The sequence below is a fragment of the Bidens hawaiensis genome, unplaced genomic scaffold (assembly GCF_021521415.1).
Source record: "Bidens hawaiensis isolate Kalapana, Puna unplaced genomic scaffold, B.hawaiensis_p1.1 tig00011693_1, whole genome shotgun sequence".
NCBI classification, from domain to species: Eukaryota; Viridiplantae; Streptophyta; class Magnoliopsida; order Asterales; family Asteraceae; genus Bidens; species Bidens hawaiensis.
Window position 1 is genome coordinate 197,501 of NW_027491925.1, and position 16,938 is coordinate 214,438.

Here is a 16,938-nt window from a genome sequence, read left to right on the forward strand (position 1 = left end):
AAAAGTAGGTAAAATGATACCAATTACAAAAATGTTCATTTGAGCTTGAGTTATCTGTTTATTTAAAATATTGAAGTTGTTTTTTTTATGTGTAGCGCTGAGATGCTCGCCAATTTGGGTGTTCCATGGGTTATTCTAGGTCATTCTGAAAGGAGAGCCTTATTGAAGGAAACAAATGAGGTAACCCCTTTTATAGATTTTTATTAATATCTGCAAATTAACTCATACATCTCTTGTTTTTATTCTTTTAGTTTGTTGGAGACAAAGTTGCATACACACTTTCTCAAGGTCTGAAGGTGATTGCTTGTGTTGGAGAGACTCTTGAGCAACGAGAAGCGGGGACCACCATGCAAGTTGTTGCTGAACAAACCAAGGCAATTGCTGGTATTTATTTCAAAAACTTTAATTGTTGCTTTCTCTATTATGCGCTTGCAAGTGTCAACTGTCAAGAAAGTCATTTTAGTTTGAATTTTGCTTGATACAATGAGTAACTTGCCTTTGCTTTAGTTTTCCGTAGAGCTAACGTGTTGGTTTAAGTTATATACAAAGTATAAAATTTGTAGATCATTCTATCAAAAAAATTTACATAGAAGAAAAAATAGTATCGTAATCAAATTTAACACCCTAATTGATTACAATAAAGGTTAACCTTTTGGGGGGAGTGACCAAGCCGTTTTAACTAGGGGTGTAAACGAGCCAAGGCGTTTGTGAACTACTCTAGATTGGCTCACTAAAATCTCGAATCAAGCCGAGATATAATGAAAACGCGCCTAAAATCAAGCTTGTTTAATAAGCGAGCTTGAACTCGAGCCGGCTCGTGAGCCTAAAAGAGCCCATTGCTTCTATAATTTTTTAAAGCATATTGAATATATATTTATTTAAAAGTTATATATAATATTATGATAAAATTAACTAAATAACATATATTGTGTTTTATATATGACTATAGATAAGAAATATTTGAAAAGTAATAAAGAGCTGTGCTCGAGCTTGTAAAACTACTCACGAGCGAGCTTGAGCTCTTTGTAAGTTAAAAAGCTGATGCTGAGCCTTGTTTGGCTCGGCTCGTTTACACTCCTAGTTTTGTCTGACCGGTTTGCTACCTCTAGTTGTACAATAAATATATATTGAATATAATTAAAAAAATTATAAATAATTAAAATTACTTTTTTTTTGGCAGACAAAATCTCAAGTTGGGATAATGTGGTTTTGGCTTATGAGCCAGTTTGGGCTATTGGAACTGGAAAGGTTGCATCTCCAGCTCAGGCTCAAGAAGTAAGTGTGCCCTAACTTGATATGTATATGTGTGTGTGCGCGCGCGCGCGTTTAACACTGTTTGTATTTATGAATCTTCAATATAACAGGTACATGCAGGACTAAGGAAATGGTTTGAGGAAAACATCAGTGCTGATGTTGCTGCTAAAACCAGGATCATCTACGGAGGTATCTTTTTTTTTTCTTTTTAAAAGTTATGATATATAAGAGAATGACTTGCTTAATCAACTTATTAATTTGTCTGTTAAGTAATTAAAATTTTTAAAACACTCAATACAATTGACTGTTTGATTATTACAACTTCAAAAGCATAAGCATACCCAAACACCATTTCTTGTACTATTGTTTCATTACAGTTGATTATTTGATTGTGACTATTCAGCATCGTATAATCAGTTTCAAAATGAGTATCCAAACACTGCATAATTATATAAGGCATATTATTACCATGAAGTGATAATATTACCTTATAAGGGCCGTTTGGATACATGCTTTTGAAACTAGTTATCTGATACTAATATATTATTTTTTCAATTACCAAGATACCAATAATATATATGGGCAAGTCTGATCTTGGATGTTGTTTACTCAAAACTTGAAATTTATCATCGAGAACTATATTTTCGTTACTTGGTTATTGGTTTTTAATACCTTTGACATGACATTGCAGGATCTGTAAGTGGTTCCAATTGCAAAGAATTGGCAGGGCAACCAGATGTTGATGGTTTCTTAGTCGGTGGAGCTTCTCTCAAGGTAAACTTGTTAAAGCCAAGGGTATTTTGGGTATTCTTGTTCTTACTGTATTGATATCTTTGTCTTGTAGCCGGAATTCATTGACATCATCAAGGCTGCTGAAGTGAAACGTGCATAATTTTGGGAAGATTAGTGAGATTGTGTGGTGTGTTTCTAGTTTGAAATAAGCATATGAACAAAACTTGGTGCACTAATTATGTTAGTCATGGGCGTTTTTTTGGGTCAATAACTTGGTTGTTTTGAGCACATGAGTGTTTTGCAAACTGATCGGATACATATTTTGCGGATGTTATCCGTTTTCGCTTATTTTCATTAATAGTAGATGTGGGTATATCCATTCAATACTGATCTTGCATATGTTGTGAAACATCTTTGATTCATTTCACATATTGCTATAGTTAACACATATTGCTAGTCCGTTTTAACATGTTTTGTTTTGCTTTGTATTGATATGCTAATTGCAGTTTTATTATAATGTCATTGGCATAAATGGAAACAAGCTGCTGTTACAGGTTCACAAAATCGCTTTGGTTTAAAATCCGTTGTGGTCGATAAAAGTCACAACTGGTTTTGGTCAATAAAAGTTAAAAGTGGTTCTTGTGAAATGGGTTTGGGTTTGGAAATTGTTTGAAGACTACATATGCACTACATATTAAAGGATTTTAACCATCAACCGAATCATTTGGGTAAGCCATCAGCGGTAAAGTTCGGTGAAGTAAACAAAGATACAATTTCGTCTTCAATAAGATCCATATCATCGCAATATTATGGCAATTAGAAAGAAAAAGGGAAATTTATTCAATAGACAACATACAAACTTGAAACTCATTAACACACTCACCTAAACAAACAATAAATGTTTTTTGCTTTAGTCGTGTTGATGCCCATGAACCTTTTCTTTCCTTCTCCTTGTTCAACTTTACCAATGTGGTGGTGGAGCAACGATACAGTCATCCTCGATTTCCTTGACAACAACCTTTTTCTCTTTTGGTTCCGCAACTAGAACAATGACATCCTCGTGTTGCTTTGTAAGGATACATTTTCTGCATCGCGCTTCTGGATCTTCACAAGTACTTTCTTTTATTTTTACTCCTCTTCCTTTTTGTGGTGCTCTTTAATTTTTCTTTTCGATTTTCATCTTCTCCTCTTCAATTTGTACTTTGCTTCGTTTATTTTATCCTTGATGTCCTCTTTGGCCTCCTCCACTTCACACTCGATCTTTTCCTTCAATTCTTCTATTTTATACTTGGCCTCTTCTACTTCACACTTGATCTTTTCCTCCAGTTCTTGCTTGACCTCATGTTTTTTTATCACTGTCTTCCTCCTTGGCTTCTTCTACCTCACACTCGATCTTTTCCTTCAGTTCTTCCACTTTGTACTTTCCCTCGTTTATTTTGTATTTTTTCCTTGATTTCTTCTATTTTTCTCTCAAAATTTTCTTTTCCCTCTTCAACCTTACACCCGACGACCAACATCCTTTTTAAATTCTTCTACTTTTTCCGAAATTTTATCTGAAACTTTTATTTTTTCCTCAAGCTTTCCATTCAACTCATTTCTCTACTTCTCTCCATGAACACACCTTTATTGAAAGACCGCAAATGTCCCAAAAAGTAAAGTTAATAATAGCTAGACATATACAATCTAAAGTTAAGGGGATAACTAATAAGATATGTGACCAATGCGTTAAGTATTGCACCAAGACTTGGATTATTTCATTTAATGAATTTAATTACATCACTATATATGTCGTAGAAAGTATTCCATTTTAACTAGTACTAGCCAACGACAAAGCATCACTAAACATTAACATGTACAATGTTAACAATGAACTTACACATGTATAGTTGTGATTTCCTACAGATACATTATTTTATCTTCATACATCCATGTAACTTTAGCTAATTTCGTACCTCTACATTTTGCTAATTACATTACCTACAAGATAACCAAATATAAGCATGTGGAGTGTGCAATTACTTGAGTATGGCATGCGATAACTAAATTAAGTTGTGCTTTCAATAGTATTGAGATTAATGAACTTTCTTGGCATGCATATATGTTGTAAAATACTAAAAAACATCATTTAGTTTATGTGTGTGCCATTGTTTTCCTTAATTAATGGAAAATAGAACCTTACATCGTTACAATTTCCCTGTTAATACTTAATATATACAACGTTTTGTTTTTATATAATTTAATCAAAACAACCAATCACACTTTTTTTAATCCTCTTCTTTTATTTATTTGTTTTAGAAGCATGAATATGTTTATTTTTCTAAGCCATGTTTATTTTTTTTAAACCAAATTATAAGCCATATTAGTATTGCTACTGTTTTATGTGTGTTGACATATTTAATTTTTTAACTTAGTGTGGGTGTCCTTACAAACTTAACACATAGCAACCGAACAACTATTAATGCAATGCCACAATGCGGCGGGTGTTGAATACAATAATTAAACATTTGAAGTTTCGTTATACACATCTTTAACGGCCAAAAAATCCTCCAAACAGGATACTGGGGAAATTCACCACATCTGGATAAACTCACATTCGAACTGGGGAAAACCTTCACCTAAGGCCAATGCCCGTGATCACTCGCTCGAAAGCATGACAATGCGGTAAGGTAAAACATGTTAAGTTTCAGGAATCGCCATCTATTTGCCTAGTCTCCTCCATCATTACCAGGTGCCACCTATTCGCCAGAGTATGCTATTTAATATAAAATCCGCAAGAGTCAATATATAATTATAAGAAAGATATATATCAAATCCCTGTTATTTAATATCAAATCCTCCGAAATTAATTTTCCTAGCAAACTCCTTGTGTATATAAATGCCCTTATATGAACTCTTAGAAACACCATCAACTTTATTAATCTTTTAAGAAAGATCATTCAAACAGTCTAGACATGAAACACACGATAATCTTCATGTTAGTCATCTTATTTGCAGTTAACACATTGGCTTCCGCAGGTATTAATTTTTTAAATACGGTTTTCTTTCTTATAAATTAGCTAGTATGATAAAAAAAAAGATAATACATGCATAGTATTTTATTGAATACAGGAAAGGAGCTACCAGCTGGTGATGCAAATAAACTTTGCAAGAAGTTTATTCCAATGTTTTTCTGCAACGTTCACGAGTGTTATGATAAGTACATGGCATGGAACCCTCATGGCATGTCACAATGCGTATTTTCCTTTGTTTGCCTATGTACTAAAGTATGTTAACGATGTAATACCTTTTCAAAGTAAAAGGAATATTAATGAAAAGTTTGGTTTAATAAGCATTGTAATGTGTTGCAACCAAGTTGAACAAAGTGTGTGTAACATGTAAGATTTAATGGGTTCCAACCTTTGAGGTCTGGATTATGTGGCATAGGCCAGAGTCGGACGAGAGGTGGATTGACTCCAGCGTTGTGGCGCCCGAGTGCATGGACGAAGTCCATGGCTGCAGACGGGAAACGGAGCGTGTGTGTCCTCTCACAAGCATTTACAATTATATATCTAGAAGCATGAATAATGTAAACAAATTACAAAATTTTCTATATATAGATGTGTTTCGGCTTTAGTTTAACAAATGGTAAAAACTTATCAAGAATTAAGAAGCATTATCATGTATGCAATTGCAAAGGTGGTGGTTTGTTTTGAATAGCTAATTGTGAAATGAATATTTGTTATAATAAAGGTGGCATTCTGTCAGATCCATGGGGGTGGTACATTTTGAATTTCCATAGCCTAAACCTAACTTTACACTCGGCCTTCTCCTCGAATTCTTCTATTTCGTACTCAATCTCCTCTATTTCCCCCTTAAGCTTTTCCTTGTGTTGTTCACTTTTGTACTTTGCTTCGAATATTTTATCCTTGATGTCCTCTTTAGCCTCCTTCGCTTCACACTTGATCTTTTCCTTCAAATCTTATATTATATACTTGGCCTCGTATTGTTTTTCCTTAACCTCCACTTTAACCTCTTCTACTTCGCACACGATCTTTTCCTTCAATTCTTCTGTTTTATACTAGCTTGGCCTCCTCCACTTCACACTCGATCTTTTCCTTCAATTCTTCTATTTATGCTTACTCTCGTATTGTTTTTCCTTGACCTCCTCTTTAGCCACGTCTACGTCACACTCAATCTTTTCCCTTTAATTCTTCTTATATATGTGTGGCCTCAGCTCGTATTGTTTTTTCTTGACCTCCCCTTTAGCTTCTTCTACTTCAGACTCCATCTTTTCCTTCAATTCTTCTATTTTCTACTTGATCGACCTCATGTGTTTTATCATTGAACTTCTCCATGGCTTCTTCTACTTCACACGCAATCTTTTCCTTATGTTCTTCCACTTTGTACTTTCCCTCGTCTACTTTTTCGTTGATTTCTTCAATCTCTCTCAGAATTTTCTTTTCCCTCTTCAACCTTACACTTGAAATCCATTTTAAATTCTTCTACTTAGTATTTGCCACCAGTGGCGGACCCAGGATTTTTTGTCAATGGGGTCCCAATTTTTCCGGTTTACAAAATTTTTTGGTCGGTCGTTATTCGGGTCGGGTCGAGAGGAGGAACATAATAAAACACGAAAATATGGTGTCATCGGAAACGAGTAAGTAGAAAGAGTATAGATTAGAAACTAGATAGAACATACACTTTTAATTCATTTTTATTCATACCCGAAAAACATAAGCGTAAGCTATATATATATATGGTCTTACATGAATAAACAAGACATGAAAAACTAACTCTTACACAAATAAATGATTAATTATAATATACATACACAAGATAAATAATTTAAGTATATGTAAAACTCATGTTGTCATTATATATGTTGCATGGTAATAATGGTTATATGGGATAAACTAAAGTGATAATGGTTATATGGGATAAACTAAAGAAAAAACACAATACCCTAAGGTATGGTGAGACTTGAACCTGCAACATCTCAAAGAAAAAACAAGGGACTTTCCATTAGACTAGTTCAGCCTTAATACTATGAGTTCCAAGTATTAATTTTTATGGGGCCCTTACAAAATTTAATATATCGTCTATAAGTAATTTTTAAAAAACATTGGTGTCCCGGGACCCGATGGGAACTATGTGGGTCCGCCCCTGTTTGCCACTGTGTACTTTTTCTAAACTTTTATCCAAAACTTCTACCATTCAACTGATTTCTCTTAGTCTCTCCACGAACACACACACTTCATTAAAACACTGCACATGTCTCAAAAGGTAAAGTTAATAAAAGCTAGACAAATACAATCTTAAGTAACTTTCTAAAATTATCTTGAGTTCTTTACATTGCAACTTTCTAAAATTATAAAACTTTTTACAATAAATAACTAAGGGGATCACCACATCTCACCGGGAACTCCCACCTCAGCCATCTCCCTCCACAGTTACCGCCCCGACCCAGCCACTCAGCCACCACCCTCCACAGTCAGCCACCAACCTCCACAGTCGCCGTCCCGACCCAGCCGGAAAACCGGCTCTCCGCCTCACCTCAGCCACCACCACATCTCACCGGGAAAACCGCCCAGCTTCCAACCCTGCTGCTTTGACCACGATCCTCGGCGGCATGGATTCAGAAGAATGGGAACATCCACGTAATCGGAAAGGGAAAAGGAATGGTCATCAGGCTCAAGGTAATAACAAGGTTTTATCGAAGTTCTTTGTCTCAAATCTTCCCCCAAAGTGTTCTTCGCGAGACTTAAAAGATGTTATGGGTAGTTTTGGTCGTTACGAAGGTTCCTATATAGCTAGGAAGCTGGATAAATGGGGCAAGAGGTAAGTCTTTCAGACGTAAGTCTTTATTTTCTAATCGGAGTGGGGGTAGTGGTTCTAGGGAGCGTCCTAAGAAGAGACCAAGGGAGGATAAAGATATGTTTGATCTTGATAGGTTTATCGGTATTATGCACGTGCCTTCGGATGTTACTAGGGGTAACGAGACAGGTGTTGAAGGAGTGTTCTTAACACCGGATCTTAACAAAGGGATGTCTACTAATACGGAGGTGGTTCGAGACATCGAGGGAGAGACTGCGGAGGCCTCGATGAATGGTAGAGGTATAGATCCGGTGCAACACCAAGGTCCGATTGAGGTGGAGTTGGAGAAGACCATTGAGCTGAGTAAGGCGTTAGGCGTTGAGAATTTGCAAGATTTTGTTTCTAATGTTAAAGAGGTTCTTGTTTCCGAAGGCTATCAAGAAGGTGTTCAATGAATGTTTTTTCTCTGAACATTCGTGGGTTAGGGAGTTCTAGCAAAGCCGATTGGATTCGAGGTCTTCGAGTCCATCACGAGGTTAGTTTTATTGTCTTACAAGAGTCGCAATTTGTTTCCTTGGATTCTGTGGATGTGGGACGGTTTTGGGGTTATGGTGAGTATTCTTTTGATTGGGTTACTTCATCTGGAAGGTCGGGTGGGTTATTATCGATCTGGGATTCTCAAGTCTTTCGTATGGAAAGGGTGGTCAAGAATAATAATTGGCTTCTAGTTTCGGGCACTGTGAAAGGAAAGAGTAGCTCGTATCATATTCTCAATGTTTATTCTCCTCAAAATCTAGTTACTAAACGAGCTCTTTGGGGGGAAATTCGTGATTTGATCGAGGAGGGTAATGGGAGGTGGATTGTGGCAGGAGATTTTAACTCGGTTCGGTGTGCTGAGGATAGGCGGAATTCTTTGTTTAATGTGGGTGAGGCCAATGAGTTTAACGACTTCATTGATGATTCGAATCTTCACGAGTACTCCTTGAAAGGGAGGCGTTTTACTTTTAAAGCAGGAAATAAATTAAGCCGTATTGACAGAATCTTCGTTAATTGGGATTTCTTTATGGAATGGCCGTGTGCGGAGTATATTGCTCTCGAAAGGAATAAGCCGGATCATAGTCCGTTGGTTTTGAAAATTGGTTCTTCCAAGAACTATGGTCCCAAACCGTTTAGGTTTTTCAATTCATGGCTTGGTAGAGAGGATTTTGGGACGTTGGTTAAGAAGACGCTTGTTGATGGCTCGTTTCATGGTTCTCCGGACGCGAGATTGCTGTATAAATTTAAAGCTTTGCGTGCTGCTATCACTAGATGGGCGATCGATTGTAAAGCCAAAGAAAAGGAGGAAAGGGTTTTATTGGAGCAAGAGTTGCGTGACTTGGACCAAACCTTGGAGGTCCGGGATTTGTTGGAAGAAGAGACATGGTCTTTAAGCGAAATTAAAAGACGGCTAGGCGAGTTGGATAATCATTATTACCGGGATTTGAAGCAAAAGGCTCGGTGTAATTGGGCGATTCATGGAGACGAAAATTCTCGATTTTTTCACGGTTTTATTAATAAACGTAAAGCTTCAAATTATTTTCCGGGTTTGGAAGTGAATGGGGCGTGGGAAACAAACCCGGTTATCATTAAAAAGGAAGTTTTGCGATTCTTTGCTGGTAAGTTTAAAGAATCTATTACACATCGGCCTCGGTTGATTGGATATGGGTTTTCGGTCTTGTCTTCGGTGGAGGCGGATTTTTTGATCAGTGATTTTTCCGTGCATGAGATCAAGAAGGCGGTTTTTGATTGCGGTGGTGACAAAGCTCCTGGGCCGGATGGTTTTAATTTTAGGTTCATTCGGTTTTATTGGGAGTTGTTCGAGAAGAATTTTGTGGATATTCTTGATCATTTTCATAAGGTTAAAAGTTTTTGCTCGGGGGTTGGTTCGTCTTTTATCACCTTAATTCCTAAGGTAAACAATCCGTCTTCTTTGGGGGATTTTAGACCGATAAGTCTCATTGGTTGTATTTTAAAGACTGTGTCGAAGGTGTTAGTGAATCGACTCAAAACGGTTATGAATAAGATTGTCTCAGAACATCAGTCGGCTTTCTTATCCGGGAGATATATTCTTGATGGCCCTTTGGTGGCTAATGAGGTTATTGCTTGGGCTAAGAAGAGGGAAAGAAGAATTTTTATGTTCAAGATTGACTTCGATAAAGCCTTTGATAATGTGAATTGGGAGTTCTTGTTGTCGGTTCTTTCTCAGATGGGTTTTCCTTCGGTTTGGTGCGATTGGATTAGTGGTATCTTGTTGGCGAGCAGATCGTCTGTTCTTGTTAATGGATCTCCTACATTCGAATTTGGATGTCATAAAGGCATTCGTCAAGGTGACCCGCTATCGCCTTTTCTTTTTATTATTCTGATGGAGGCTTTTTCAGGTATGTTGAAACAAGCCTGTGATATAGGTGCGTTTCATGGTATTACTCTTCCTAATGAAGGTCCTACTTTATCCCATCTTTTTTATGCGGATGATGCTATGATTATGGGAGAGTGGTCTTCTTTTAATTTTGATAACTTGAAACGTATTCTTCGTATATTTTACTTGTGTTCGGGGCTAAAGATTAATCTCCATAAATCAGTGTTATTTGGAGTAGGTGTAGAAGATGGTGAGATCGATATCCAAGCCGGTTTCATGGGTTGTAAGCCGGGTAGAATCCCGTTTTCTTATCTAGGGATTATGGTTGGCGCTAACATGAATAGGGTGGTTAATTGGGAACCGGTTGTGTCCAAGTTCAAGAAGAGGCTATCTAAATGGAAAGTTAATTCGTTATCTATGGCTGGTCGGTAAACCCTTATTAAATCGGTGCTGGATAGTCTTCCCACTTATTATTTTTCGCTTTTTAAGGCACCCAAGAAGGTTACCAATGATTTAGAAGCTTTGATGAGAAGGTTCTTATGGGGTGGTTCGGATGAAGTGAGGAAGATGTCATGGGTGGCTTGGGAGGTAGTCACCAAACCTATAAAAGAAGGGGGTTTAGGTATCGCTCGTTTAGAGGTTAATAATCAAGCGCTGATTACTAAATGGCTTGGGAGATTTCTAAATGATCAGCACGCGATGTGGAGAAGAGTAGTGTTGTCTATTCACGGGTCCTCGCGCTGTTGGGGGCTTGCTCCGGTTAATAATGGAGTTCCCGGGGTTTGGAAGAATTGTGTTATGTTCTGGAACAAATTTAAGGTTGATGGTGTGGGTTTTAATAGAGTGATCCGGGCCACAGTTGGGAATGGTCGCCAAGTTCGGTTTTGGACGGATTTGTGGTTGGGTTCGGCGCCGGTTATGGACAAGTGTCCGTCCTTATATGCGGTAGAAAAACATAAAAATGTCTTGTTAGCTGATCGGTTGGTGGTCACTGGATCTTCTAGTCGCATTGTGTGGGATTGGCTTAGAGCTCCTTGCTCCCAACAGGAGGTGTTCGAGAAGCAGGAGTTGGAAGATCTCCTTCAAGAGGTGGTGATGGTTGACCGTGAAGATTCATGGTCTTGGGCGGTTGGTAGCTGCAAAGAGTTCGAGGTTTCAGCGATTAAAAGATGGATGGTGCGGTCCGTTGAGGATGCTGGGAGTTCCAGTTTCCAATGGAGCAATTGGGTCCCGAAAAAATGTAATATTTTTATGTGGAGGGCCGTTCTGGATAGCCTTCCAACCAAGCAGGCTTTAGCTAGACGTCATTTGTATTGTGATGATCATAGTTGCGCTTTATGTGAAAGTAATGAGGAATCGCTCGAGCACTTGTTAACCGGGTGTTTCATTTCTATGGCCGTTTGGAATGCGATTGGTTCATGGTGCAACATCCCTAGATCTTTTGTTTTTCATGTCAATGATTTGGTGGAAGTGCATAAGGTTTGTGGTGCGACGGGGAATAAAAGATTGATTATTCATGGAATTGTCATCATTACTTGTTGGAGGATTTGGCGGGCTAGGAATGAAAAGATTTTTTCGGGCAAGAACACTAAGGTGGCAGAAATGGTTGCGGATATAAAATCTTTGGGTTTTCTTTGGTACAAAAATAGATCTAAGATAGGGGTAGTGGATTGGAAAAAGTTGGTGTTTATTTGATGTAACGTGATCGTTGGTTTTGGTTTTTGGATTTCAGCGTCTTTCTCCGTCTTGGTGATAGTCGTTGGTTGTGTCTGTTTTTAATGAAAGTCAATTTTCAAAAAAAAAAAAAAAAACTAAAAGGATGTGATCAATGCATTAAGTATATATTGCAAGAAGACTTGGATTTTTTCATTTAATGAATTTAATTGTATCACTATATCGTAAAAAGTATCCCATTTTAACTAGTACTAGCCAACGACAAAACATTAATTAACATGTACAATGTTAACAACGAACTTACACATATATAGTTGTGATTTCCTACAGATACACTATTTTTTCTTCATGCGTCCATGTAACCTTAGCTAATTTCATACCTCTACATTTTGCTAATTACATTACCTACAAGATTGGAACCAAATATAAACATGTGGAGTGTGGCAATTACTTGAGTATGCGATAACTAAATTAAGTTGTGCTTTCAATAGTATTGAGATTAATAAGCTTTCTTGGCATGCATATATGCTGTAACAAAACATCATTTAGTTTATGCGTGCGCCATTGTTTTCTTTAATTAGTGGAAAATGGAACCTTACATCGTTACAATTTCCCTGTTAATATAATATACAACCTTTTGTTTTTATATAGTTTAGTCAAAACAACCAATCACTCTTTTTTTAAACCTCTTCTTTTATTTATTTGTTTTAGAAGCATGAATATGCTTATTTTTTTAAGCCTTGTTTATTATTTAAACCAAATTATAAGCCATATTAGTATTGCCATTGTTTTATGTGTGTTGACGCATTTAATTTTTGTAACTTAGTGTAGGTATCCTAACAAACTTAACACATAGCAACCCAATAAATATTAATGCACCGCCACAATGCGGCGGGTGTTGAATACAATAATTAAACATTTGAAGTTTTGTTATACATATCTTTAACGGCCAACGAATCGGGCTACTAGCGAAATTCACCACATCGGGATAAACTCACATTCGAATCGTGGAAAACCTTCACCTAATGCCAATGTCCGTGAACACTCGCTTGAAAACACGACAATGCTGTGAGGTAAAACCTGTTAATTCAAGGAATCGCTGTCTATTTGCCTAGTCTCCTCCATCACACCAGGTGCCACCTATTCGCCAGAGTATGCCATTTAATATAAAATCCGCAACATTCAATATATAATTATTAGAAAGATATATATCAAATCCACGATATTTAATATCAAATTCACCACAATGAATTTTCCTCGCAAACTCCTTGTGTGTATATATATGCCCTTATATGAACTCTTAAAAACACCATCAACTTTATTAATTGTTTAAGGAAGATCATTTAAACAGTCTAGACATGAAACACGTGATAATCTTCATGTTAGTCATCTTATTTGCGGCAAACACATTGGCTTCCGCAGGTATTAATTTTTGAATACTGTTTTCTTTCGTATAATTAGCTAACTAGTATGATAAAAAGATAATACATGCATAGTTTTTATATTGAATACAGGAGAGGATCTACCAGCTGGTGATGCAAATAAACTTTGCAAGAAGTTTATTCCAGTGTTTTTCTGCGACGTTGACGATTGTTATGCTAAGTGCATGGCATGGAACCCTCATGGCATGTCACAATGCGTATCTTCCTTTGTTTGTCTATGTACTAAAGTATGTTAACATGTAATACCTTTTCAAAGTAAAAGGATCATTGAAAAGTTTGGTTTAATAAGCGTTGTAATGTGTTGCAACCAAGTTGAATAAAATGTGCGTAACAATTAAGATTTAATGAAAGAAAGTTGAACCACTTGTTATTTCTTTAATATTGTGCATAAAAGAGTTTGTATGTTTGCGTTTTGATTTATATAATAAGATTAAGGTGCTGTTTGTTTTTTAAGACAAAAAATGTCTGCAATCTGATTTTATCTGATTTAATGTCTGTAACTGAAGATGTGGTCTGAAGGTCTGCAACCTGAAAATATAATACTGTTTGTTTTATAAACTGGATATCGTCTGCATAAGTTGAAAAGTAGTTAGATATCATATATATTACAGTAAATAAAAGTCATTTAACGTTTGTAGACTGCTAAAATAATTGGTAGTGGTGTACGAACTATGGAAGTGGGTGGTGGTAGACAATTGTGGTAGGCGGTGAACGGTGGGTGGTGGTGATGGACGGTTGTGGTGGTGGGTGGTGGAACGTGTGGTGGCCGACAATGGGTGGTGGTGGTGATGAACGGTGGTGGTGGGTGGTGGATGGTTGTGGCGGGTGGTGGTGGTGGCGGTGGTGGGTGGTGGTGGTGGCGGGTGGTGGTGGCGACGGACGGTGGGTGGTGGTGGATGGTGGTGGTAGTAGACGGTGGTTGTGGCCGACAGGGGTGGTGGTGGGTGGTTAACGGTAGTGGTGGTGAGTTGTTGACAGTGGTGTTGGGTGGTGGTGGTGGTGGCGGCGACGTACGGTGGGTGGTGGTGGCGGTGGACGGTGGCGGCGGACGGTGGCGGCGGCGGACGTTGGCGGTGGGTGGTGGTAGCGGTGGACGGTGGATGGTGGTGGTGGTGGCGGACGGTGGGTGGTGGTGGTGTTGGACAATGGGTGTTGGTACTTGGTATGATGTTAAGAAGTGTGAAGATGGTGAAAAAAAACATATTTTTTAAGACCATAAAAGCAGTTTTCAGATCTTTTTTTAATTTAAAAACAAACAGTCTTCAAGAGTTTATGTCTGCGCGCCCGCGGACGTATGCTCCTTGAAGACCTTATAAGCAAAAACAAACACAACCTAAGACAATAACCAAGGACTATGGTATAGAAAGATACGACAATGATGAGAAAGACATATAAGATAACAACAACTACAACGGGTTTCAATCTTTGAGGTCCAGATTATGTGGCATAGGAGGCAGATTGACTCCAGCTTTGTGGCGCCCAAGTGCACAGACGAAGTCCATGGCAGCAGACGGGGAAGTGGGGAGAGAGTGCGGGTCCCCCTCTCACAACCATTTACAATTACATATCTTGAAGCATGAATAATTAATGGGTTACAAAAGTTTCTATATATAGATAACAGTTTTAGTTTAATAAATGGTCAAAAATTATCAAGTAGAAACATTATCACGCATGCAAAGGAGGGGGGTTATTTTGAATACCTAATTTTGAAATTAGTATTGTTATAAAGGTGGCATTTGGTCAGACCCATGCATGAAAGCAGTACATTTTAAATTTCTATAGCCTAAATCCAATTTGGTATCCAGTGGCGGACCCAGGATTTTTTGTCAATGGGGTCCCAATTTTTTCGGTTTACAAAATTTTTCAGGTCGGTCGTTATTCGGGTTGGGTCGAGGCGAGGAACATAATAAAACACGGAACTATGGTGTCATTGGAAACGAGTAAGTAGAAAGAATCTAAATTACAAACTAGATGAAACATACACTTTTAATTCATACCCGAAAAACATGAACGTAATCTATATATATGGTCTTACATAATTGACCAAAACATGAAAAAATAACTCTAACACAAATAAATGATTAATTATAATATACATACACAAGGTAAATAATAAAAGAATATGCAAAATCCATGTTAACATTATATATGTTGCATGGTGATAATGACCATATGAGAGAAACTAACAAAAAGCACAAATACCCTAACTGAATAACTAAGACTAGGATATTAAAAAAACAACAAAAGAGGAGTATGATGGGGCTTGAACCTACAACTTCTCACAAGTAAAACAAGGGACTTTCCACTGTACCAGTTCAATGTTAATAGTATGGGTTCCAAGTATTAATTTTTATGGGGTCCTTACAAAATTTAATATACCGTCTCTAAGTAATTTTTAAAAAACATCGGTGTCCCGGGACCCCGATCAGACCTATGTGGGTCCGCCCCTGTTGGTATCACCCGGCCCTTTTTTCTTGACACACAAAAAAATTGGTGAAACTTGATTTAAAGATTTAGTTATCCAATTTGAGAAAAATATGCATGAGTGACCTAATTGAAACACTTTTAAAAGTTGGTTACTATTACATGAGATATTCCCTGAATATTACAAAATTTTATTTTCCTGTTAATATATAACGTTTTATTTGTATAATCGAGGTTGGGGTAAAAAAGAAACAAAAATTAAAAAATAATTAAAAATGATGTGAAACCTTCGATGAAATATGAGATAGTTTGATTTCCACGTCACTGAAAGTTACATATTAAAATAGTGAGGTGTAGAAAGTTCCTTAAAAAAATACGCTATAAAATAAACTGTTCTTTCATCTTTAATATGAGTATTATATTACGATATTAAAAGAAAAAAACAAAAGGCAATTTAATTAAACTTTTTAAGACGAGTTTGTTTGAAAATGGTGTTTTAACATTTACCAATGGAATTATGAGCTGTCAAAATTATTCGAATTGTGTTTTACACATGGACATCAATTTACACATTGTGTTATACACGTTGCGCTAATTTACTCTTGATGTTTAACAACCAGACGGAAATTAGCATATGATGTTTGGCAACTTGGTTTCTATTGCTATAACGAGTATAACTACAAGAGCACGATGCTACTCTGGTTTTGCAAAAATGATGACTGTTTCGCGACAAGGCTATTTCATTTGCGTGTCCCGACTCAAATAGAAAAGTTAATGAAGTTTTATTTTTTACAGGTTAAGTCTTTATTTAACTACGATTATGTCATGAAATAACCAAAATAACGATTATAACTTGTATGAAACTTGTATATAACATGAAATAGACTTTGAATTATCATGTATAAAGAAAACATATATAATGACATAGAATTCTAATATTTTATTGATTGAATAATAGTTTGAACTACATCGAATTAATAACAAAATGGGTCGGGTTACAAATATGGATACTCACAACTTGATGATTTTGCTTGGAATATGGCTTCTGTCTAGAACTAGAATTGGTTCTGCTTGGTGTGTCGACCCCTGTGAGCGATTATCTAACCAGTAAGGTTTCTTTATACACTCATCACGTTGATCAGTCAAATATGCGTTTTGTGTTATAATTTTTTTTTCTTTAATGTTCTCGAACATCATAAGTATGGTTGGCAATCTTGACCAAAA

General features: G+C 36.9%; 1 protein-coding gene across 1 annotated transcript in view; it reads left to right on the forward strand.

The window, feature by feature from the left end:
• Positions 1–2,334, forward strand: part of LOC143538800 (triosephosphate isomerase, cytosolic-like) — a 3,782-nt gene extending 1,448 nt beyond the window's left edge. The window contains exons 4-9 of the mRNA XM_077032269.1: positions 96–180; positions 252–384; positions 1,181–1,275; positions 1,365–1,443; positions 1,946–2,028; positions 2,099–2,334. Of these exons, the coding sequence (XP_076888384.1) occupies positions 96–180; positions 252–384; positions 1,181–1,275; positions 1,365–1,443; positions 1,946–2,028; positions 2,099–2,146 (523 nt within the window). The 3' untranslated portion in view covers positions 2,147–2,334. The remainder of the gene's footprint in view (positions 1–95; positions 181–251; positions 385–1,180; positions 1,276–1,364; positions 1,444–1,945; positions 2,029–2,098) is intronic.
• The last annotated feature ends 14,604 nt before the right edge of the window (positions 2,335–16,938 follow it).